The 25,952-nt window shown below is 39.8% G+C and overlaps 1 protein-coding gene across 1 annotated transcript in view; it reads left to right on the top strand.

Annotated features, from left to right (window-relative positions):
- The window catches only part of SUCLG2 (succinate-CoA ligase GDP-forming subunit beta), a 222,894-nt gene that overhangs the window by 133,451 nt on the left and 63,491 nt on the right, over positions 1–25,952 (top strand). Inside the window, exons 8-9 of the mRNA XM_054034186.1 lie at positions 760–921; positions 2,940–3,082. Of these exons, the coding sequence (XP_053890161.1) occupies positions 760–921; positions 2,940–3,082 (305 nt within the window). The remainder of the gene's footprint in view (positions 1–759; positions 922–2,939; positions 3,083–25,952) is intronic.

Raw genomic sequence — 25,952 nt, 5'->3', positions numbered from 1 at the left:
GTGCTTTCTTACAACCACAACAGATGTTCAAGTTGAAGAAAAGCCTTGGATGTACTTTCCCATTTTCTTTATTTATAAAAAGTTGTGTTGATCATGCTTAATGTATACTTAAAGCTATTGTTCATTTCTTTAAAGGAAGAGTTTGCAAGGAACCAAATAGACTGTAAAATAAAGAATATAACTGAAGAAAAAGTTTATCTACTATGGAGCTATTTAATGTGTTTTGTGTGTGTGTGTGTGTGTGTATATATATATAATATATATATGACTGTGCATTTGACTTTAAATCCATTGTGATCTTTTCAAAAAGTTGTAACACTTTGAGGTTGGGGGATCTACAAGTTTGCTAATGGTTGAAATGATTTGTTGGGGTCACTACAACATACATCATGAAAACCACCCTCGTAACTGACATCTTTATGGATGGGGCAGTTAAAATGAGCATGGAACACAAACTGTTCTCCTACTCTAGAAGTGGTTTCCACAACCCATAACTTAAGACACCTTGACATTATTGCGTGGAGAAGCTTGCACTGCCATCACCCATGCCTGGACTTTGGAAAAATGTGTTTTAGGGCCCTAGTCCTGCTTTCCAAAACTTCTGTTGATTACTATGGAAGCAGAATCAGGGCCTTAGTACATAATTATGAAAGAATATTGCACTTTTTTGTGACATTACATATGCGGTGGTGAATTTCTGAATTAAAAACGACCATTCAGTATCCGTAATTTGATGATTTTTTTCCCCCCTTCATTTAGTTGTTTGCTTTGATGCCAAGATAAACTTTGACGACAATGCCGAGTTTAGGCAAAAAGAGATATTTGCCATGGATGACAAGTCTGAGAATGAGCCTATGGAAAATGAAGCTGCCAAATATGACTTAAAGTACATAGGACTGGATGGGAACATTGCTTGCTTTGGTAAGAAAAGTAATCTGTCTTCGTCTGTTACCTTGGAGTAACCAATTAACAATTCAGAGTTTTCAATATCAATTGACTAATCTGTTTCTGTTTACAGTCATTTACAGAGAGTATTATCAGAAATATTTACAATTAAGTAATAATCTAAATACATAAAATTACTCACATGCTTAAGTGTTTTCAGCATCCGGTCCTATTTTATTACCAGTGAACTCTTTAAAGTGACACCACCAATTTAAAAATCACATTTCCATCTGATGACCCAGTATCTACTGTTACAAGTGACCCCTAAGATTGTTAGCTCATTGGTTGATTGTTAGTCATATAGTGAGTATTACTATGACAGAAAGATATTAAAGACAAATATATGGTTTCTCAATTTGTAAAATTTGCTTGATTTATGTATTTTGATTTTCATTCTATTTTTTGACAGCACTTTGAGTGAATAGTCCTTTTTATTGTTTTGCTGATGTCGCCTGTACTTCCCCAAATTCTGTAAGAAGGTAATAGTAGTAATAGGTAATACCAGTACTACCAACAGCAAACATGAAGCTGAAATTGAAAGGGCAGCAGGCAGGAGTGTGCACATAGTTTAAAAAGGGGGTGAAGTTGATCTGTAAGTCTGCGCGTGTTTGGCGCTGCTATTTTCAGGTTAGCCCGGATGACCCTTCTAAATATCAACAATGGGTGCAGGGGGAAAAGAAGAATTATTTAAAAAAATCAGAAAATGCTATTTAAAAGGCTTTAAAAAACAAAAACAAACTGGATTTAAACTTTGGTTTCTCACAATGTAAATTTGGCTCCCTTGACATCTCAATATTTCTCATGTCAAACAGTAATTGATAAATCTTGCATTATGTTGAAACCTTTGTTTTAACTGAAATTCCTTTTTTCCTAGAAGTAAAATAGGTAAAAATTTAAATAATTATGTAAAACGTCTTCAGTTTCATGTAAATTGTTTAAGCCAGAACATTTTATTCTGAAAAGAATTGACTTCATCATTTTGATCCGAATTAGCTAAAATGGTTTATCCTCCAGAGATGGAGGAGTGGTATATGGATGTAATATAACTTTTGTTACTGCCCACAGACTATAGTGCTTAGATTTATGCTCTACCCACTTATTTGAAAGATCCTCAGGTTGCAGTAGAACTAATTCATTGCATTGAAACTGCATTGGTCTTAATCTTTTAAAGGAACTAACATTAAAAAAAACGTGCAGCTCATTAAACCATCACTATCATCGAATTCAGTGCCCGAGACCTCATCCTTATGGTTCTATTCTGTACAGTAGAAACCTGCATACAATTACATGTGATATAAAAGGACTTACTTTGTACAGAAGCAATAACTTTAATGTACCAAACCATTCTGATTCATCTCACCCGGATGAGTTAATGTCCTTGCAACACTAGCAGCATGTAAAGTAGCAAAGGATATGGGATGCCAGTGTGTCTAAACACATTTTAATAGAAGAAAGCATTACCCTGTTTGAACATCGCGTAAGAATTTTCATGATTTGAACACATTTGTTAAAATGAATATTCAGTTTTAAAATATTTTGTAATGCAGTATTAGTCTTACCAAGGTTAATGAAATTAGACATGGTTTGTAAGTGTGGCAGGGGAATTACAGGATCAGTAATAAGTGAAGGATACTTTACTTTGGGTTTCTGCTGGGCTAAGAATAATTTTTGTCCTTTACTCTGAGGGGGATATTTATGTGCAGTTACATGTGTGGTGCGTAATCTTCTTTAATTATTATGAAATCCCTTTTCTCAGAAGTTTTGGGTTTTTTTTTACAGAACAGTCTTCATATGATTTTGTCCATTTATGTCAATTAAGTCACTCCTGAAAAATTCAGGTGTTGGCCTAATTTGAAACAAATCAAGTGGAGCCGGAAAGAAGTGAAGTTTTAGGACTAGTCCTTGCCTTGAACTGATGTGCCATAGTTAAATCACATTTCACAAGTCTGAATTCCCTTTTGTAAAATATCAGCCTCTGACTCTTACAATTACAGTGAATGGAGCTGGTCTTGCTATGGCAACCTGTGATATCATTTCCCTTAATGGTGGAAAGCCAGCCAACTTCCTGGATCTTGGTGGAGGTGTGAAGGAAGCACAAGTCTATCAGGCATTCAAATTGCTCACTGCTGATCCTAAGGTAAAAGAATTGTTTTTGTACAGGATGTTTCCTAATGCACTAAAATAAGGACATTTGTCTATCAAAATGAGTAATATGCTGAATAAATATAAATGATGATCTTGTGAACACTTGAGGATAACTTACTAGAAGGATGGTCTAAAACAGTGGTTTTCAGTCTGTGGTCTGCAGACCCTTGTGGTCCACAGACTGTCTAAGCTTTCCAAAGCAGTTTGCACCTCCATTTGAAATTTTTTAGGGTTCTGCAAATGAAAAAAGGTTGGAAACCACTGGTCTATGAGACGGGATGGTCATATAGTTAAGGCACTGGACTGGGATTCGTAAGACCTGGGTTCAGTTCCTAACTCAGTCACCAACCTTCTGTGTGACCCTGGACAAGTCGTTTAATCTCTCTGTGCCTCAGGTCCCCATCTATAAAATGGGAGGTATAAAATTCCACTCGTCTGATTTATCTAAGGGCAGGTGCTCCATTATCATGTGTTTGTACAGCGCCTAGCACAGTTGGGGATCTCTAGGCACTGCTATAATACAAACAATTGGCCGAGCTTGTGAAGGCCTTACACTCTCCTCAAGGGCATTTCCCTGTTGATCTCTCTCTATATAAAATTATTGCTTTTGGATGCCACATCTGAAGTTTGGAATTGATCAGGGAATGTTCTAGGCATCTTTAGCCAGAACCTTATTTCTTTGGGGGGGGGGGGTAAACCAGAAGGGGCATAATGGGGAACCCACAAAGCCCCTGCCAGCACATGAGCACCGCCATAGCCTCTAGAGTCTCCGCAGTTGTCTGTAGATCAAACAACTGATCAATGGCACTTAGTAATGCCTTCTAGCAAAACAATTCCCCATCTCACCCCTGCTCATCCTTCCAATGGAATTTAACATATTGGCACCCAGAAGGACCTATATCCCAGAAATGAAGAAGAATAGTTGGGGCAGGGTAGAATGGAGGGAGGGGGGTCATGGAAGTATGCAAACAGTCCCTGACATGGTGGGGGCCCAGATTGGGAGACCCTAGTGTGGGGGAATGAGGCATACAGAAGCCCTAGTATGGTGGGAATATGGGAGGCAGACAGAGCTTCTGGCATGGGGGAATTAGGGTTCACACAGAGACCCTGCCGTGGGAGAATGGGGCACCCTGCTATGAGTGAAGAATGGAATGAGAAGGCACACAGAACCTGTGGTGTCACTGTGACAGTCAAGGTCCACCCCATGGAGGGAATGGGGGTCTGAACCCCAAAGAATGAGCAATTGATACAACTGGTAGTGTACAGTCGTATTGTGTATAAACTCTGTCAAGTGAGGTCTTTTATGAAAGCTTGTCATGTTTTGAACTTGATTGTCATGATGAGTTTATGTATTTGTGTGCGCATAGAGCTGTGCTTGGGACCGGAAGGGCTGTGGGGGCCACCCTGCAAGGAGTAAGTAGGCTGTTGGAAGCCGGGTGAGACCTTTGTGCTTGTGGGCTGGCTACTGGTATCAGGGCTTAGAGCCACAGCAGCACAGCATTAAGGCCTCCAAGAGCAGGCAGTGACAGAACCCTTTACTGGCCTGGGTGAAGCCCAAAACGTCTCAGTGGGGTGGGGAAAGATTGGGGACCTTGTTATGGGAGGAAAGAGGAGAGTGGGAACAGGAGTATACACACAGCTGATGGTGTGGGGAGCGATCGTAGGAAGAAAGGAGATAGTGGGGTACACAGAACCCCTGGCAGAGGGGAGATTGGGAGGAGTTGTAGGGAGTCGTGAAAAAGAGGGGATGGGAGGGTGACCCATAGGGAGCTTGTGGGGCAAGGGAATGGATGAATGCAAGGAGCCCCTGGTGTGTGCAAAAAGTTACCCCTACATCGGGGTAGGCAACCTATGGCACGCGTGCCGAAGGCGGCACGCGAGCTGATTTTCAGTGGCACTCACACTGCCCGGGTCCTGGCCACCGGTCCGGGGGGGCTCTGCATTTTAATTTAATTTTAAATGAAGCTTCTTCAACATTTTAAAAACCTTATTTACTTTACATACAATAATAGTTTATTTATATATTATAGACTTATAGAAAGAGACCTTCTAAAAATGGGAAAATGTATTACTGGCATGCGAAACCTTAAATTAGAGTGAATAAATGAAGACTCGGCACACCACTTCTGAAAGGTTGCCGACCCCTGGCCTACATAAATTACGGAGCGTGTGACTCTCCCTCCCTTCCCCAGTAATATTAATAACAAAAATTAGAAGGATAAAGAAATTGTTTATATTCTCATGGCAGAGCTAGATGGGCACCGACGTTTCGCCAGTAGAGGCCTAAATTCAGGTTATGCCCAAGGTTACAAATGAAGGAAGTGGATTGTCCCTTTTGACCTAGTCCGGGTTGGGGATTTTTACAATCCATGGCACACATCAGCTTGATAGATAGGTCTGTACTTGAAAGAACACACAAGTAGAAAAGCAAGGGTGCTGCAAGTCAGGGTGGGGAGAAGTGGGGAGCAGGTGCTGGCAGAATTATCTGGTGGGAGATTTGAACAGTTACCTGCACTATGCCTGAGACTGGTCAGCACTATTAGATCCTCCCTCACTTTTATGAGTACTAGAGTCACAGATTTAAAAAAAAAAAAAAAAGGAAAAGGGTTTGACAGTTGTCTGTATTATTCAGAGATGGGTGTTTAATATGGTACTCAAGGGCTGAATAGAAGTAGAGATTTGGGGACTAAATTGCATTGCAACATAGAGACTCACAGATAAGTATGGTGTGGTCTTACCTCAACAACGTACCGCAGCGATGATTATGGAATAAACTAGGATGTGCTCTCACGCTATGATTGTGACTGCAGATTTCCTAGGTGCTCTGCATGTACTGATTTTGATGAAACATGTATCCAGTTTAATTAATTAATATTATTCATAGGCATTTCTGTACCTCTCGTTAATATCTGACTATCACCATCCTACTCCAGATCTTCACTCTGTTTTCAGTGGGGATAACTGGCATAACTCAATGGATCTATGCCATTTTACCATGTGAGCATCTAGCCCAAGATGTACAAGTCACCAGCCTGAATGCTCCATAGCTCATGTCTCTATTTTTTTATTTCATTTTTTCCTTTCTTCATTTCATTTGCTTAGCCTTCTCCTCTTTGTCCCTTTATCTCTTTCTTTTTTTATATTTTTACATACAGATTTTGTGTATTGTCTCTCTGCCGCTCTTTTCACTGAATTAATTTTCTTACTTTGTAGGCCTTTTTCTGTTTTGTTTTATTTCTCTCTCCCTTTGTTCTCTCATTCACTTTCTGACTATTTCCCTTTGCTTCCCACTCCTTTCTAGCATGTCTGCTTAGTATCCCAGTGGGCAAGTACTTTTTCTAAAATAGTTTTCAGCAGGACACTTATCTGCCATAAGGCATTTAACTAATAGGAATGTCAGACGCTCTAACGCATAAGTACAAGGGGTGGTTTTGGCTTTGTCCACTTTTAGATTTTTGAATCTTATAGAAATTATTGTGTCAAGTATCAGGGGGTAGCCGTGTTAGTCTGTATCTACAAAAACAACAAGGAGTCTGGTGGCACCTTAAAGACTAACAGATTTATTTGGGCATAAGCTTTCGTGAGTAAAAACCTCACTTCTTCGGTGCATCCGAAGAAGTGAGGTTTTTACTCACGAAAGCTTATGCCCAAATAAATCTGTTAGTCTTTAAGGTGCCACCAGACTCCTTGTTGTTTTTATAGAAATTATTGCTCATCATCCATTTTTAAGTTATTAACTTCAGTTCCTTTGACTCTGTCCCGGCACACCAGTCAACGTTCCCCAGCTTTTATGTTTTAGTCACCTAGAGGGGCTTTGTCTGGTTTCAGTGAAGCACTTCTGAACTACCTCTTGTCAGCCCTGTGATTTCACTGATTTCGCTTTATCCTTTTGGCTCCATGGCCATCAGTGACACTGTTTCAAGTCAGCATGATATCAGCTGAAATTCAGCTTTCATTTTCAGCAGTAATTTATGAAGAAAATGTGTGGGATTCAATTAGGATTTCGGAGGACATATAACGGTGTATCAGTCTCCTATTAAACACAGGGTACACAGCAAAGAAAAACACATGGCTGGCCCGTGCCAGCCGAATTGGGTTCGCGGGACTTGGGCTGTGGGGCTGTTTCATTGCTGGGTAGACTTCCTCGCACAATCCTAGAGCCCGGGCTCCAGCCCTGAAGCCTACACAGCAATGAAAGACCCCCGCACCCTGAGCCCTGTGATCCCAAGTTGGCTGGCAAGGGCCGGCTGCAGGTGTCTGGTTGCTGTGTAGACGTATCTACAGGCACAAACCAACTGTGCCAGGTTTGGACAAACTAGAGGCTAAACTCACGATGTACGTGTGACCATCCTTATTGCTGTGCATCTTATGGTCACAGAGAAGCTTATTGCCAATTTAAAAATAAACATTTTATATTTTTTTCTTTTCAGTAAACAAATGGCAGTTTGATATCGGGTCCTTCCTCAATCTGAATACTATTTTCTGCATTGACAGGGAGATGGAAAAGATAATCTAATGAGCCTTTTCCATTTCTTAACTAATATTGAGCTTTGATCCCCATGGGTTATGATGTTTAGTGTAGTATTTGGAGTCAGTAGTCAGTTATTAATTACCCTACAACCTTTAACCTGTTTCCTACCGTATCCAAGAAAAGAAAAATTTGCTCTTGGGAGTTTCCAGGCCTATTAAAGATGGCAAATATCTCCAAAACAGGTAGAGCCTCTAAGAATTATACAAAAGTGAGGTTCTTACCCACGAAAGCTTATGCTCTCAGTACTTCTGTTAGTCTTAAAGGTGCCACAGGACCCTCTGTTGCTTTTTACAGATTCAGACTAACACGGCTACCCCTCTGATACACTACAAACCACAAGGTCCCCTGAGGGCAGCTGACTACAATATATAGTTCTGAACTTTTAGCTGAGGACTCTACAAGAAATTAAATCTTCCAGAAAATGATCAAATATACTTTAAAACAGGACTCTCTTTTTAAATGTCTTTAAAGTGTATATTTGTGGAAGTGGGTAGTGCAAAGCTGAGGACATTCTGTTTGAGGAGAAGTTCATGATGTTCTTGTAGTTTGACAGTTTTCCTAAGTCTGACTGTTAATGGCAGCATTTAAGAAAATAAATTAGTAATGTTTCTTGGAAAACACCAACCGTGGTTTTTAAAATGGAAATACCACCTTTAAAATTTGAGTCTTATTTGAGCTTTTCATCCTATTCTGACTTTGTTTGCTGTCTTCCAGCTAGTCAGTGCTGCATATATCAGATTGGCTGTCGAAGTGGTTCTGAATGTTTTTTTTTTTTTTTCCCCTAGCAGCCCAAAATCTGGCCACGTTTTTCTTCCTGTGATCCCACTTGCCTGTCTCCTTTGCACAAATTCCATGGGTGCCTCTGCCTTGGCAGGAGTTGAGCTCTCTTCCCTTTCCTGTGGCTACCTGCATGAAGAAGGGAGAGTTCTGGTCTCTGTCCTCGTTTTCCAAGCTGCTGGGAGGCATCAGTGGGATTTCATTGCTCTTCTTTCTCACACAATAAGGTGGAAAAGAAGTTGCAGTCTTCAGTGCCACAGCAGTGCTAAGGGGCTTGTTCGACACCCTCAGATGAGCGGAGTGCAGTGCTGATCAGCAAACCCCGGTAGAGTGCTGAGAAGTGAGCAGTTACTTGTTCTCACCAAATTCTTCTTTTGTCCTCACCGGTGTTGAAAAACACTGACCTATTATTATTGATTATTTGTATTACTGGACTTTCTTGGAGCCCTGGTGATGGACCCAATGTACTTGAAAGTCTAAAAGCTATTGACAGGGTAGGAACAGTGGTCGACTGGATAGGGCACTGGACTGGAACTCAGGAAAGCTGGATTCAGTTCTCAGCCCAGACACGGACTTGATGTGCGACTTTGGGAAAGTCACTTTAATCTACCTTGTGCCTCAGTTCCCAGCCTGTAAAATGGAGAAATTCCCCTCTCACACAGGAAGGATAAAATACAATCAGATATTAAAGTGAAGAAGCTTGTATAAGTAGACAGATGCAAAGTCACTTTAAAGAAATTATAAGCAATTCTGTTTTACCATTGACTGACCTCCAGCACTGACCTGAACAGTGGAATCTAATGAAAAGTAGTAACTTCACTGAAAAGAGGGACTAAAATTAATCTCTTTCAACAACTGAAGCTCCAATTGTTTTAAATGGTGTCATTGACAATGGCAAAATTTAATCAAATCAGCAAGTGTTTACTTGTCATATATGCAAATCATTATATTGCCTAACAAATAATTTTTAAGCAAAATATTATATATTGACATCTGTTAACTCGTATAAAGGGAATAATTAATGCCAAACCCAAGAGAAGCTTAATTTGTTTTTCCTTCAGCAATTCCTTAGTCCAAACAGATTATTGTTTTATGAATATGAAATAAGCATTCTTATTCCTATCACTGCTGTTTGCTTATGTCAGATGCATCTCTCTGTCCACTCAGTGAAGGAAAATAATGGCATTGATGTGCCTTGACATTCAGTTGTGTGTGAAGCAGAGGTCTTGTGGTTTTTCATTTCCTCAACATCTGAGGCACTGAACAGAATTCAGAAGAAGAGTATCATTAAATATTTTGCAATTCACTTATTTTCCAGCTGTGCTTTGTGTTCAAATAATACAGGTTATCCTTGCTTATTATAGAAGACATATTTGCCATCAGTTTATCATTTGGGCGTGAGGGATTCTGAATATTAGTTTTCTTAAAGTTGCAGCCCATTATGTAGTAGCAGAAGGGAGTTGTTGTTTTGTACTACCGTAGCAGAGGTTTGAGTTTATTAAGAGATTTTGGGCTCAGGGGGAGAGAAAGTAAAGTGAAACTTCACACTTCAACCAGGAAATTGTTTAATTTACTTGGTCTTTATCTTGTGGGAGTGTATGAGTTCAGTTCATAAAACTCAGAGTTCCCATGCTGAGTAACTGCAGTAAGTCGGGAGGGGCACAGTTGTTTCCTGGACTAGTATGTGAGAGTAGAGCAGCCTGGTCAATCAAACACATACAGACACTTGCTCAAGGGTGTTGTTTCTGAAGTCATAGTTCCTCCCATCAGCCCGGTTGCTAACTATATTTTACCATAAAGGTGTGGCTTTACTATATGGCTGACTATGTGAAAATGTCGCTTTCATACTCAGGAGTTTTGTGCCTTGTGTGTATTCAAAATTCTAGATTAATGATAAACATAAAGTTTTTACAGTTGTGTTAACTCTCACTTCTGCAGAGCCCAAAGAGTTTTGGGAGAGTGAGTTGGGTTGTTTTCCTCCTTATGCCTCTTCAAAAGATCTTTCTACTAAGTTTGACTCAGTTGTGGCTGTCAGGTCCACTGAGGGCACAGGGATCACACAAGTTCTTTGTGGGGCAGAGACTGTCTTTTTGTTCTGTTTTTGTACCTCACCGAGCACAATGGGGTCCTGGTCTGACTGGGCTCCTAGGTGCTACAGTAATACAATAACATTATCGAAGGGCAGTGGGTTTGTACAAGTGTCACTAAAAGTTGAATTTAACCTGCAGTACATTGTAATCCTGGTTGTGAGGTGTGCGGAGAAAGGAACCCAGCTGGACAGTGAGTAAGATTTGCAGTGCAGTGAATGTCCAGGACCAGATCAGTGTGTTATATCATGGACCAAAGAGGGAACACTGTACACAAAACTAAGTGATTGGGCAACAAAATGGCAAATGAAATTTAATGTTGATAAATGTAAAGTAATGCTCATTGGAAAAAATAACCCCAACTATACATACAATATGATGGGGGCTAATTTAGCTACAACTAATCAGGAAAAAGATCTTGGAATCATCGTGGATAGTTCTCTGAAGGCGTCTACGCAGTGTGCAGCGGCAGTCAAAAAAGCAAACAGGATGTTAGGAATCATTAAAAAGAGGATAGAGAATAAGACGGAGAATATCTTATTGCCCTTATAGAAATCTATGGTACGCCCACATCTTGAACTCTGCGTACAGATGTGGTCTCCTCATCTCAAAAAAGATATACTGGCATTAGAAAAGGTTCAGAGAAGGGTAACTAAAATGATTAGGGGTTTGGAACGGGTCCCTTATGAGAAGAGATTAGAGGCTAGGACTTTTCAGCTTGGAAAAGAGGAGAGTAAGGGGGGATATGTTAGAGGTATATAAAATAATGAGTGATGTGGAGAAAGTGAATAAGGAAAAGTTATTTACTTGTTCCCATAATATAAGAACTAGGGGTCACCAAATGAAATTAATGGGCAGCAGGTTTAAAACAAATAAAAGGAAATTCTTCTTCACACAGCACACAGTCAACTTGTGGAGCTCCTTGCCTGAGGAGGTTGTGAAGGCTAGGACTATAACAGCATTTAAAGGAGAACTGGATAAATTCATGGAGGTTAAGTCCATTCATGGCTATTAGCCACGATGGGTAAGGAATGATGTCCCTAGCCTCTGTTTGTCAGAGGGTGGAGCTGGATGGCAGGAGAGAGATCACTTGATCATTACCTGTTAGGTTCACTCCCTCTGGGGCACCTGGTATTGGCCACTGTCGGTAGACAGGATACTGGGCTGGATGGACCTTTGGTCTGACCCAGTACGGCCGTTCTTATGTACATTGACTCATCCCATGACACCCGATGAAGCTCTGAAACATGGCTATTTATATTGCTTCCACTGTTCTTCCCCACTGCTAAGAGTGAGGGAGTCATGGCCAAGCTGCTATTCCTCCCAGAGTTCTGCAGCGGCCATAGGAATAAAGGGGAATCAGCAAACTGTTGGGGACTGGAGCTTTTGAACAGCTCTCTCTTTGCTCTTCAGCAGCATCTCTTCGGAATAAATCATCTTTAAAATCTGCAGGTGGAAGATAGTATGTCAAGTTTGAAACAAAGAAGGCTACATTAACTAGGGGCCCATTATAGGAATAGAGCAGGGTGGTAGAGGACTAGCCTGTTGGTCAATTTCTGTATTTCAGTAACTGACTGATTACTGGTAGTTGAGTTTTCTAAAGTTGTAAGGATGTCAGACTTGTGAGCATTAGGATCAGATGACCTTCCTGGCTCCCTCAGCTGCCAGTGTCAATGTGTATACAGTGAAGTTGAAATGAAATGTAAATAGCACTCAGGTACAGACGTATTACAGCATGCTAGCCTCGGATTTGTTTGAATTGTCAGATTGCATGTCATTTCGGATAATGTAGAGAGAACCATATTCTTATATAGTCATTAGAAACCCTTTTGCTTTCTCATTCAAATATCATACATCCTTTACACACCTCATTACCCCGCTCTTCTTTGCCCAGCAGGCAAAGTGTTTTCTTTATGCCTTGCGTGTTTTCCCGCAAGTGAGTGAAGCATGGGACGAATTTTTAAGTCCTTGAAAAGCTATTGTTGGAGAACTGTTGTAGTGAAAAATGTCCACGATGTACTGTCTGTCTGCTAAAAACGGTGGATTTCTTTGAGAGGAAGCAATGCCTAGTCACTGAACTCGACTGGGAGCCAGGGCGTTCTGATGTGCACTCTGACTCTGACTTTGTCCTGTGGCAAATACTTAGGCTTGAATTTTTAAAAATGTCCCCTAATGTTGGGTATCTGTAAAATGTGGGTTATAATACTCATCTACCTCATGGGGAAGCTGGGCATTAATTAAAGGTTTATGCAGTACATAACAGACGTAAAGTGCTATAGAAGTGTCATTCTCTCAGTATGGCCTCCTTTCTTTTTGCAAAGCCACATCCTAACAGGGACTGTACACTTAGCGTTGCTTTTGTATGAGCCAAATGACTGACAAATAAATAAATAAATTGCAATTCAAAATTGAGGGGTGCCCTGATTGTGTTTTTGACATCAAAGTCAGGCAGTTTCAAGCTAGTAAATTATGTAAATATCATATGCTTCAGCAACTAGATCTAATTATGTCAACCTACTATTATTATTTGTCTCTTATGGTAATGCCTGAAGCCTCAGTTGAACTCAGGGACCCATTCTACTAGGCACTGTGCAAACACCTAGTGAGAGACCATCCCTCCCCTGAAGAGATTACGGTCAAAGTAGACAACAGAGACAGAGGGTGGGATGGGAAACAGAGATGAAAACAACTTGCCCAAGGTCAAGGGTAAATGGCTGAGCTGAGGATAGAACCCAGGTCTCTTGACTCTTCAGACCCTTAAACCACACCCCCTCAGATGAATGTACGACCCCTAAATGTTACAATATTTCTGTTTGAAGACAGGGCTATGATTGTTGTCTACGATGAAGCAACGAACTTTAAACAGTTTTGTTTGGGGCAACAATAGAATATTAGGAAGAGAGTCAAATTGTTAAATACTACTTCAGATTTTGTATAATCAGGAATGCTTTCTCTCTTCAGGCTTTTGATAGCGTCGGATTCCTATCATAGGGTCATAGTAGTTAGAGATGAAGAGGACACATTAGATCATAGAGGCCCCTTTTAAGACTGGAATAAAGTTGAATAGTGCAGGTCATATTTTCTGCATCAGATTTATGCAAATACCTTATCTTTAATTGAACGCAGTGAGGGTTTGCAAGGGTGAAGATGTCCAGATGCCTTCGTGGGCATTAACTTGAGACATACCCATACTTTCATCAGTACTGTATCTGTGAGAAGATGTTTGCAATATAAACTAATAAAACTTTATCAGAGTTTTTTTTAAAAAAAAACATACATCCTTGTGCTTATGCAGGCATTATTCTGAAATGACTAGTTATCTTTCACACTACTTAATGTATGTGAAGCGCTAGAGAAACAAACTTTCATTTCAAAAAGGATTTTTCTTTTTTAAGAGATTGCTGGCATATTGCCAGTATTTGTGGAAATCTGCAATCTCATTTATGATTTACAAAGATAATTGTGTTGAATAGATACATTTATAATCAAAAGTAACTGCATTTTAAAAAAAGGGATATTAGGTAATCCAAATAATTATATATTAATGGCAAAAAGCTACATTAATGGAGAGTTAAGGTTGCTTGGTGATATGTTGGCCCCTTGCAAAACATTGAGTTAGGCGGAACTTAAAGGTCTGAAAACCAGGAAATGCACAGTTAATGTTGCCCGTGCCCTCTTTCAGCAATGCCCCGATATGCCCCATTCACATGTACCTTTTCAGACGTTTGAGTTTTACTTAACTTAGTGTTCTGCAAGGGGATGACGTACCACCAAGCAACCTTAACTCTGGGTTAATGTAGGGTTTTTTGCCATTGAATTTCTCTTCTGGTTCAAAAAACTAGGATATGTTGTTGGTAGGAATTAGTAGTCATTTAGACAGTTGTACACATCATGTCCTGCAATTTACATACCTACATGGCCAACCAGCGCCTCCAGTCCCCAACATACACACATCAGCTAGGCCCCACCAGCCTGTTTCAATACTTCTCCCCAGCTGTTGTACCAAGCCCCCTCTTCCACCATCTCTCTGAAGTCCTCACTCCCTGGTATGCAAAAGTTTCTATTGTTGTTACTTCTCCCCCCTCCTATAACCTGATTCACATGTGGTTCCCAGAACGAAGGACAACTGTGTTATAGTGGAATGGTGTTCCTGAATGCGTTTCAGAATGGTTGAAGGGTGGAGTTTGTGGCAGGGCCAGTGAGAGAAATTACAGAGAGGGTTTCTGTCCCAACATACTGACAGTTCTATGTTTGAGAGAAAGATCCTCTGACCCCTGTCCGATCGATATACCCCATCTCCAAGAAATAGTGAAGTGTCATGTTTCTGTGCCATACAGTACACATTTTCTAGTCAGCCATGAACCCTCCAATTTCCCAATTAATGTTTTTCCAACACTTATTAATAGCTTTCATATTGTCGCTGTAGCAATCATGCCATTCGTCAGCCAAATCAGAGAAGACTATCACAGCTCCTGGATGCAAATCTCGGAGTTGGTCCAATCTGCTCTCATACATCATTTAAGGAGTATACCAGGAAAAAGGCCAAGATCATTTCCACCTGAGTGAATCCCCACAATGCCCAGGACTAGATCAGAGTGCATTAACGAATCAGCAAGGTCCATGTGGAGAGTTTGTCTGCGGCAGGCTAGTTCATAGTAAATTCACATCTCCGCTTGTCATGAACTAAATGTTCGTGTAGACACATTCTGTGTGTGTCAGAATAGGTGTTCTGTTGGTGCTGTGTTGTTCAAGCTGCGGGCAGAATTTGGGTAGCTGTTGCAGCTTCTCAGGAATCCTCTTGGTAACATGTCAAAGCATGGCCAATGCTTACCTCCTACGTGAATACAGGGTCAAGAGTGAGTGGGCAGCAGGATACAACAAATAAATGGATATGGCAAGTGCATTATATATCAAGTACAGATTAGAAGCACCACATGTTCCTGCCCAGTTCTTTGTCTGAGGACAGGGCTGGTCGGGGATGTTGGTCTCAAGCTATATCTCATTAAGCGCCCATTGTGGTCTTTGTCTATTATTCATGCCTGTGACGGGGACATAGGACTAACATGACTGCTGGGTTTCAGGTATTGAGATTTTTCTTGTTTAAATAATTGAAGTTAAGACCAATCTTGTCAAACGTTTGCTAATGATGGATTCTTTATTTGCTGAACATCTGATAGCAGAACCAATGTATATATACATGTGTATGTCCTCAGTGCTTAGTTAAAGGATATAACATAATGGGCTAATAAATCTCAGAAGTATTTGACTCTTTACTTTATTATACTTTACAAACTGCTTTAGATTTTAAAAGTGTATTTGTCTCGCTTCACAGTGAATAAATATAAGAAGTTAAGAGATTTTTGGGTATCTTAGTTAAATTGGTAATTCATTCCAGTGGGATGAATAATTGATTATGAATCTTATTACAGATAATCCATCTTGCACATTTAGAGGAGGAATGAAACTCTAATCAAATTAAAAGGTCATATTGGTAGGAAATAAAATATAATTAGAACTCGTACTTTACCTGGTTAGTAAAGTTAGTCTGTAGAGAAAACTGCATCTTAATAGCCATTAATTTTAAATGTTTGGCTTGTTCAGGCTGTCAAAAAAAAGTGATTACATTCTTTCCATCAAAATTAAGAGTTCTGATCACCTCACTTCCATCTGTCCATCATTGAGATAAACCTAGATGTGGAACTGTCTCTCTCAAATAGTTATTTTCTCATTCGGTCTCGGTAACACAATGCTCTTTGGGCATCAGTGTAGAAATCAGCTGTTTGGTTTTTTGTCATTGTAGGTGCTGTTTCGATAATGCATAAAGGATTGAAAAATAACCATAGATCTTGTCATCTACTATCTAGGTAGCTTTGTTTGAAAATGTTGGTCATATTCAAATAGCTAATATTTTTATTCTTTCAAAATACCGTATGTACTCGCTCATAAGCCGGTTCGTTTATAAGCCGACCCCCCCCCCCCCCCCCCAAGATGGATAATTAAAAATAGAATTTTTTTATAACCCATTCATAAGCCGACCCTATAATTCAGGGGTCAGCAAACTTTGGCTCCCGGGTCATCAGGATAAGCCGCTGGTGGGCCGAGATGGTTTGCTTACCTCAAGTGTCCACGGGCACGGAGGTAAACCTAAGTAAACAAAGTGTCACGGCACACCAGCTGCTTACCCTGATGGGCCGGGACAGCAACTGGTGGGGAAATTTTTTTGGGAGGAGAACCTGGGAGTCAGGGGAGTGACCACCCCCCACATGACCCAACCCCTAGCCTGGGATCCCCACACTCTCCCCATCCCATCCCTTCCCACCTTATCTGGGGAGGGCCAGGGGAGAATGTCTCTGGCCTGGCTGGAGCTGCTCCGGCAGGCTGGGCAGCTCCGGCGGCCAGACCGGGCGGCGGGGCCGCAGCACGTTCCAGCGGGCTGGGCCGGGCGGCACAGCCGCAGCATGCTCCGGCACCTGGGCGGCTCGGCCACAGCCTGCTCTGGGGGGCGGGACCGAGCGGCATGGCTGCAGCCTGCCAGCCCCAGAGCTGCAGCTGCTTTGGAGGCTAGGGGGAGAGCAGCGTGGCCAGAAGCGGAGAGACTCTGGCCCCACCTCTTCCCTTCTGGCTCTGCTGGCTGTGTTGCCTCTCCTTGCTCCCTCTGTTAGGGGGAAGGGCTGTGTCCCATCTCTCCCTCTCTATACCCATTCATGAGCCGACCCCCTTCTCTGGTGCTTTCCTTTTTTTTACTAAAAAAAAAAAATTCGGCTTATGAACGAGTATATACGGTAATTTAGTTGATCATTTTTCATAGACCATAGAATTAAGGGCCCAATCCTGCAAAGATTGCTTAGAGTAAGGCCTATCCATGTGAATTAGATTTACAGGACTGATCCTAATGGGGACAATATATACTTTCAAGTCAGCGACACTGCTATGGGTACCCGCCTGGCCCCACAGTATGCCAACATTTTTATGGCTGACTTAGAACAACGCTTCCTTAGCTCTCATCCCCTAATGCCCCTACTCTACTTGCGCTACATTGATGACATCTTCATCATCTGGACCCATGGAAAAGAAGCCCTTGAGGAATTCCACCATGATTTCAATAATTTCCATCCCACCATCAACCTCAGCCTAGATCAATCCATACAAGCAGTCCATTTCCTGGACACTACTGTGCTAATAAACGATGGTCACATAAATACCACCCTATACCGGAAGCCTACTGACCGCTACACTTACCTACATGCCTCCAGTTTCCATCCAGGGCACACCACATGATCCATTGTCTACAGCCAAGCTCTAAGATATAACCACATTTGCTCCAATCCCTCAGACAGAGACAAGCACCTACAAGATCTCTATCAAGCATTCTTAAAACTACAATACCCACCTGCTGAAGTGAAAAAACAGATTGACAGAGCCAAACGAGTACCCAGAAGTCACCTCCTACAAGACAGGCCCAACAAAGAAAATAACAGAACACCACTAGCTGTCACCTTCAGCCTCCAACTAAAACCTCTCCAGCGCATCATCAAAGATCTACAACCTATCCTGAAAGATGATCCCTCACTCTCACAGATCTTGGGAGACAGACCTGTCCTCGCTTACAGACAACCCCCCAACCTAAAGCAAATACTCACCAGCAATCAAACATCACTGAACAAAAACACTGACCCAGGAACCTATCCTTGTAACAAAGCCCAATGCCAACTCTGTCCACATATCTATTCAAGTGACATCATCATAGGACCTAATCACATTAGCCATACCATCAGGGGGTCGTTCACCTGCACATCTACCAATGTGATATATGCCATCATGTGCCAGCAATGCCCCTCTGCCATGTACATTGGCCAAACGGGACAGTCTCTACGCAAAAGAATTAATGGACACAAATCTGACATCAGGAATCATAATACTCAAAAACCAGTGGGAGAACACTTTAACCTGTCTGGTCATTCAATGACAGACCTGCGGGTGGCTATCTTACAACAGAAAAACTTCAAAAACAGACTCCAATGAGAGACTGCTGAGCTGGAATTGATATGCAAACTAGATACAATCAATTTAGGATTGAATAAGGACTGGGAATGGCTGAGCCATTACAAACATTGAATCTATCTCCCCTTGTAAGTATTCTCACACTTCTTATCAAACTGTCTGTACTGGGCTATCTTGATTATCACTTCAAAAGTTTTTTTTCACTTACTTAATTGGCCTCTCAGAGTTGGTAAGACAACTCCCACCTGTTCATGCTCTCTGTATGTGAGTATATATATCTCCTCAATATATGTTCCATTCTATGCATCCAAAGAAGTGCGCTGTAGCCCACGAAAGCTTATGCTCTAATAAATTTGTTAGTCTCTAAGATGCCACAAGTACTCCTGTTCTTTTTGCGGATACAGACTAACACGGCTGCTACTCTGAAAGAAATAACCGTGTCAATCAAAAACAACAAGGAGTCTGGTGGCACCTTAAAGACTAACAGATTTATTTGGGCATAAGCTTTCGTGGGTAAAAACCTCACTTCTTCAGATGCATAGAGTGAAAGTTACAGATGCAGGCAAAAGACTGGTATCAATGCAAAATACATTATATGATTATTTTAATGTATATAGATTTGTAAATGTCGTTTGTAGATGTCTTACATTATAATAAGAGCCACTGTAAAGATCCTAGAATAAGAACAGGTTATTTGTTTACAGTTGATATCGTGTGCAGTTTATGCTTCTCATTCATTTGATCTTTCTACAAGTGTCTCCTGCATGTATTATCTTTATTACATGGAGCTGAATTAACTTCTTGATGTGGTTAATCTCTTTGAAAGATGAGAATATCTTTGTTTTGTTTTTTTCTTCTACTCTTCACATCTGAGAGGCTATGCCTTTCTCCTCTCACACTTCTATGTTCTTTCCTTCACTCTCTAGAGTTTCCATGGTAGATTCAGGTTTACCTTGTTTCAGAAAGAAAGTGGGAGAACCTTTTATTTCTTTTTTTTAAGAACTTGTACATTTAGCAAATTAGATCATATTTTTTACTCTAATTTGAATGGCATCTTTCTCACAATTGAAGCTTCTTTTTCAGACACAATAGGCATTTATCTGCATTCCTGTGACAAGCAATGGGGAATTGTCTTTCTCCACAACTGGAGGAGTGTTCTGTAAGTGGAGTACTGTGCCCATGCATATCAGTTAGCATTCCCATGGGGCAACTGGCACATATCAGAGTTAATTATTTTTCATTCAGTTTATCTATGGGTTTCTTCATTAATCATGTGTTAACATTCTGAGCACATCTCTTTTTCTCAGCTAGAATTCTGATAGAATAGCTTTTGAGCAAACATCTTGGATTTCTGGTTCTAGTTCTTGGAAGTTAGAAAAAAAAAACAAATAATCCATCCAAAATCTTAACCCTGAGCATTCTGGATAGCATTTTATCATTCATTGATCTACCGTAGTTTGTCTCACTCATTTGTGTGCCAGGTAAATTACTAGCAACTATGTGTTTCCACAAGAGGTTTCTTTTCTGTTATTGCTCCCAGTACATTAAATTTCTTTCTTTAAAATGATTTTTTCCCTCTTCCTTTTTGAGAGTGAACATTTTGCTATGATTTAGTACACTGTCCTTCCTTGTTACAAAATACAACCTTCATTTGCTGCATGAGCATTTTCAAACATGTTAGACGGAAAAGTGATTTAATACCTTTATTTGATAAATGGAGAGGTAATAGTGTTTCTCAAATGATGATATTGAATTAAACTTGAAATTTGATCAAGAAATCCAGCACACACCAAAATATATGATGAGAGCGTATATATCAACATGAATTGATGCACTCTTAAGAGATTTAGTGACAAAAAGCTGATATTCAACCTAAAATGCTTCTTTTGTATTAGATAAAATATTTAGCAATTTATTGGTAGAGAATAAGTGACCCATTCTGTTTCCAGTAACTCCCATTGGCTTCAAAGACAGCAGGATCTGGTGTTAAACTACGCAAATTCATACTGGAAATAAGGTGCAATTTTTTAAACAGTGAATTACCTACTGGTACAATTTACCAAGGGTGATGGTGGATTCACCATCAATGGACATTTTTTAATCACAGTTGAATGTTTTTCTAGAAGATATGCTCTAGTTCAAATAGGAATTAATTTAGGGAAGTCCTATGGCCTGTATTAAAGCTGATCAGACTAGCTGATCACAATGGTTCCTTTTAGCTTTATAATCTATGAATAATGTAAATTATGAACTCCCGGAGGCAGAGTCTGTCGTTTTTACTATGTCTGTGTGTTCAGGGCAATGACACCCTGATCCGCAGTTGGTGTTTCCCGAAGTACTGTTGCAGAGCAAAATATAAATAATATATAACCTATATCTCTTCATTGACATCACTTAAACGATGGTTAAAATCCTTCCTTATTAAAAAGTTAAAGGTTCAACCTAAGTGTAAAAATGTTTAAAATCACTCAGCATTCACCTAACTCTGCTCCCACTGAAGCTGGTAGAAATTTTATATGAAACAGAGTGTAGGGTGGGCTGAAAAATGAGTATTTTTGTAGGAAAACTTTTGACTTTTCATCAAAAACACACAAACCAAAAACTTGTAGGCCTAAACGTTTTTTATTTTGTCAACAAAAAGTAAAAATCTTCTGTGGAAAGGAGACCTATTTTGTGGGGGGAAAATGCATTTAGTTGAAAACAGTTTTGATGGAAAACTTTTCAATCAGCCCAACACGAGTGCTTTTGAAAATCCCACCCTATTAAAAGAAAGTGTGTGTGTGTGTACGCGCGCATGTAAATATCTATATATACACACACTCATGTATATAGTGGTTACCCAAAGGGAGAGAGTAGTGAATGGTAGATAATGTATGATTGAATGGATTTTGCTGAAATGTTCCAACAAGATCCAAAAATGTTATTGGAACAGTTTTTTTTTTGTTTGAAAAAAGTAATGAGCAACTTAATTGGAATAAGTGAGTACAAAAAAAGGCCTTCTCAACCTTAACTGCAATGCTTGCTGTAATGCTGTAATATACATCTACTTCTGTAGAGTAGGACAGGTTGTGTACTATTTACATTCCAGCATGATGTATTTCTAATGAGTGCCAAAATATTTTTTTCATTTTTCTCATAATATTAATGTTGCAGTGAAAATAAAATATTAAACTAGCATGTTTAGATGGTATGTCTAATGTATTTACAATTATAATACATTTATATTTGAAAAGATACATTTTTGGGGAAGGAAGCTTAACTATATAAGAATATAAATAGTGTATGAAGAGTAATATAAAGAATAGCTTCATATTTTTCATTTATTTGAATGCAAATGAAATATATGTAAATAATTCAAAGATGGCTAATGTTTCAAAGATGGCTTGGAATGTTTGTATTTCAGAATTGTGAAGGAGACAAAGATAAATATCTGGTAAACTAGATTAATTTTAAGTTGCACTTTTAAACTTTATTTGAAATTATGATATAATTTTGAACCTTAAATTTTTAAAGATCTAACTTCTACCACAACTGAAGCTAAGCACTTTACAATGAATAATACACAAAAAGTGCTTAGAGCCACCATACGTAGTCTCAAGCCATCGGTGCCTCAACTCTCATGAAGAGATCACTTATTATAAACCTTTAACATCACCCTCCTCGCCCCCTCGTCCCCCGAAAGATTGAGAATCTTTTTTTCAAAATTTGGCATGTGAAGTTAGCCTCGGTTGAACATAACTGGCTATTTGCATGTAGAGCTACCTGAATATGAATGTGTAGTTGTGATAATTACACATGGAAATGAGGTGTCCATTTTCATGCCCCTTTTTGCACATGCAATTGTGTGAACTCTATTTTAAAAATCAGGCCCTAATTGTTTAATGAAAGTCTGAGCAAACACAATTGCCATACAGTGTGCACCAAAACTTGCCAAATTTAAGCTCTGAAAGACTGCTGGGGGACAAAGAACATTCTGTTGCTGGCTGTAGACAGACAAACTCCAGGACCTGTCAGTAATAGTGGAGCATCCAATCCCAGTTGTCATAATAGAACAGAAAGTCTCTACATATGGAGACAGGCTTCAGAGGGGTAGCTGTGCTAGTCTGTATCAGTATCTCTAAGGTGCCACAAGGACTCCTCGTTGTTTTTACATATGGAGAAAGGCTTACTGACTAGAACATAGGCCTCACAGCAGTCTGGTCATCAGAAATGCAGAGTCACTTTTCTGATTGCATGGAGTTGTGGATTTACTGGATGATACCAATATTCGGTTGACCAAAAGGCAACTTTCAAGGAAGGGGGCGTGAAATCCTTAATTTGGCTTACTAACACATGCCAGAGCTATATTCACAAATGAACTCCAACTGAGAATATTAGTCATGAGTTAGTACAAAGCTTTGTTGTTGTTGACAAGGTAAACTCAATCTTATTAAAGCAGAAGCCTTAAAGTAAAATATAAATAACTCCTATTGGTGGTAGATTTTGGATTAATCATGACGAGGAAAAAGTAAAAGGATGCCATAGACAGATGAATGTATTTTTTCACAGTAAAGTAAAGCTCAACATTTTTTGCAGAGTTTACTTTTATTTAACTAAATCCTGATTGTGACCCTTCCAGAATACTATTAAGTGTGTAACTAGCTAGCCTTTCAAAAAAAAAATCAATTATTGGGGGGAAATGAATGAAAGTGCAGAGTCAATATTTTATAATAGGTGATGGGACTTGAATGCCTAATGTCCAGCAAATCATTTGATTTAAAGGTTTGGGACTACAATGCATGACTTTTCATTGAAGAAATATAAAAGAGCAAATTACTGTTTGCTGAAAAGTCACAGAAACCTTATCGGAATTGTTTAGTTCCTGCTCTCCCTGGAGGTTTTCCTCTTCGACCACTGATTGAGTATGTGCTCTCTGAATTGTGAAGGATTTGCCTTTTAATCAGAACTTTCACGGGACCCTGTACAGTTGTTGTTGGAGGGGAGGGGCTGTTACTTAGAAGAGAAACACAAATACATTTTTTGTTTTTACTTTGTCTTGCAAATTACAGAAGTAATTGAACTAAAGAGAAAAAATGAAAACAATTTCAACCAAAATCAAGCCTGCAATACGTAGCAGCAGAGTAAACCAATCTCCCATAATGATGATGATGATTAAATATCTGTGCTACTTTAGTTTTGCTAGCATCAGAAGGGCAGCCTTATTTTTACTTAGTATCACAGAACAACATGTGATTATCAGCTGGACAAGTTTTCCTCCATTGATTGTTACTATTTTTTTGGCCCTCTGTCAAAGACCCTTCTTGATCCACTTATTGTATCTGTGGTCAAATTTGTAAGCTCCATGCCATCAAGTGATATTTGTGAACAAGCAGGACCTATACATGTGGGGCCTGATTCTGGTACTTTCCCTTACACTGCATAGCGCCTTCCTCCATGAGTAGTTCCCCCTGAAGTCAATGAGCTCACTTGCAAAATAATACACTATTGAGGGTGCATAAGGATATCTGAATCTGGCCCATAATGCAACACTAACCATGTCACCATAGTGATGACTTATATAACACCCAGGTTGTAGACATGCCTAATGACAACTGCAAAATAATGTGGATTCATAGAAGGTGTATGACTTTAGAATCTGAGGTTTCCACTTCATAAATCACAGGCAATCCATTTACTCAAAGTTTTGATTCACAGGTAGGTCCAAGAACCTGATGCCAATTAAATTATATAATATAATTTTTTCCAGTAAAATAAAATTAAGGATTGATTCTATTGGGAATATCTTGTGCGGCTCCTTGTCGTTAATGATAACACCTGTTGCGCCTTCTAGTGCAGATTTGCTGGCATTTCATTTCTTCATTAACCACACATTTCTCAATTTCGATCCACCTGTTTTCCAATACAGTAGTGTTGATGACGAGTGGCTCTTCGCCAAACTTATCTTATTTTGCATCTTAGCTTTAGATCTAAGGCAGTTGGGGGGGAGGGGAGGAGACTTTGAATAGGACTCAAGTTTCGACACCATAGAAATCAATATTGACAAACATTCTGCTATTTCATATTGCCAGATGCCCATGTGACACTTTTGTGAATAAACCTAAACAATAGCAAAACATTAGATGTTGGTACTTTTAGGAGAGTTGAGAATAAATTGAGAAGTGTATCTTTCCTACCAACATCCCACAAGTGCAACAAAATCTGTACAGCACAGAAATGGATATTGTTTCAATTTCTCATTGAGTTGGGGCTTCACCATTTGAAAGCGGAGCCTTTATTGAAAGGGTAATCTAAACTGTATGTTTATAAAATTCCTTTAGAAAAACTAGAACTATAAAAACTCTCTGAGCACACGCATAAACTTAGTGTCCGAGGGAGATGTAGGACACCATGGTTAGTCCATGACCACTCCCATCCTCCAGATTCAACCACTGGAGAAGAATAGGTATGACCAACTGGATGTTTTGAGCTAGTAACTCTTTGGGATAGTTCCCTGATGACTGAAATCCTGAGCTAATGCTGAAGAGAGTCACCTGCATGATAACCAAAAATAATCAATATTAGCTACTCCAGTGATCCACATCAAGGAACTCAACTGTGAGATTACAGAGTGCAAAATGACTGCCTATACTCCAAACTCAGTCCAATGCTAGCTGTATCCTGAGGCTCTCAGACGTAGTGGTCAAACTCAGATTCAGTTTTGGGTTTAATAGTGAATTTGATAAAACGCATAGAACCTTCTTATACATATGTTATTTTACATTTCATGTCTTTAGTAAGAGCATCAGGACCAGATAAATAGTATCCATTATCCCCTAAACTAGGTAAGGTCCTTAATAGTCACAAGAAGTACTTGATTTCACTGTTCTTTCTCTTACTGAGTAATACCTTCCTCCACAAATTCTTCGTCCCATTGATTTCAATGGGACTGTTGTTTGTGTTTGGTAATCTTCATCACAAATACAGGGGCAGAATCAGGCCCAAAGTAGTATGAAGAAACTTGTCCTAAAAGAGAAAAATACAAGCTAATTGGAATGCTCTGGAAACTGCTTTGTAAAAAAACAAACAAACAAACAAAATTCCACATCTCCATTTACGCCTGTGTTTCTGAAGCTGATTTTTCACCAGCTGCAGTTGCTCCAAAGAAAAATCCCTTGCACGAACTGTTAGAATCTGGGAAAGCAGCATATGCTGTGGTGGTTTTTTTTTTTTGTTCCCAATTTCACTATATGCACTGGAGGTGAAACTGCAATTTTTGGTGAGTACCTGCACATTTTTGGTACCGCATATGCACAAACTGGAGAGTGGTGATGATAGTCAAATTTAGCATTCCTTTTTAAAACTGCTTTTGTTAGCATTTGGCAGGTCAGAGCTGTTTGGAGGAGCTGATACGTAGGCTTTAAGTAAAGCACTGATTGCCCTGTCAGTCAGGGCTCTGAGGAACTTGGAACTTCACAGATTGATGCTTG

This window comes from Malaclemys terrapin, chromosome 7 (assembly GCF_027887155.1).
Source record: "Malaclemys terrapin pileata isolate rMalTer1 chromosome 7, rMalTer1.hap1, whole genome shotgun sequence".
NCBI lineage: Eukaryota > Metazoa > Chordata > Testudines > Emydidae > Malaclemys > Malaclemys terrapin.
The sequence above is the reverse complement of the archived record's forward strand: the minus strand, read 5'-3'. Positions and strand labels throughout refer to the sequence as shown.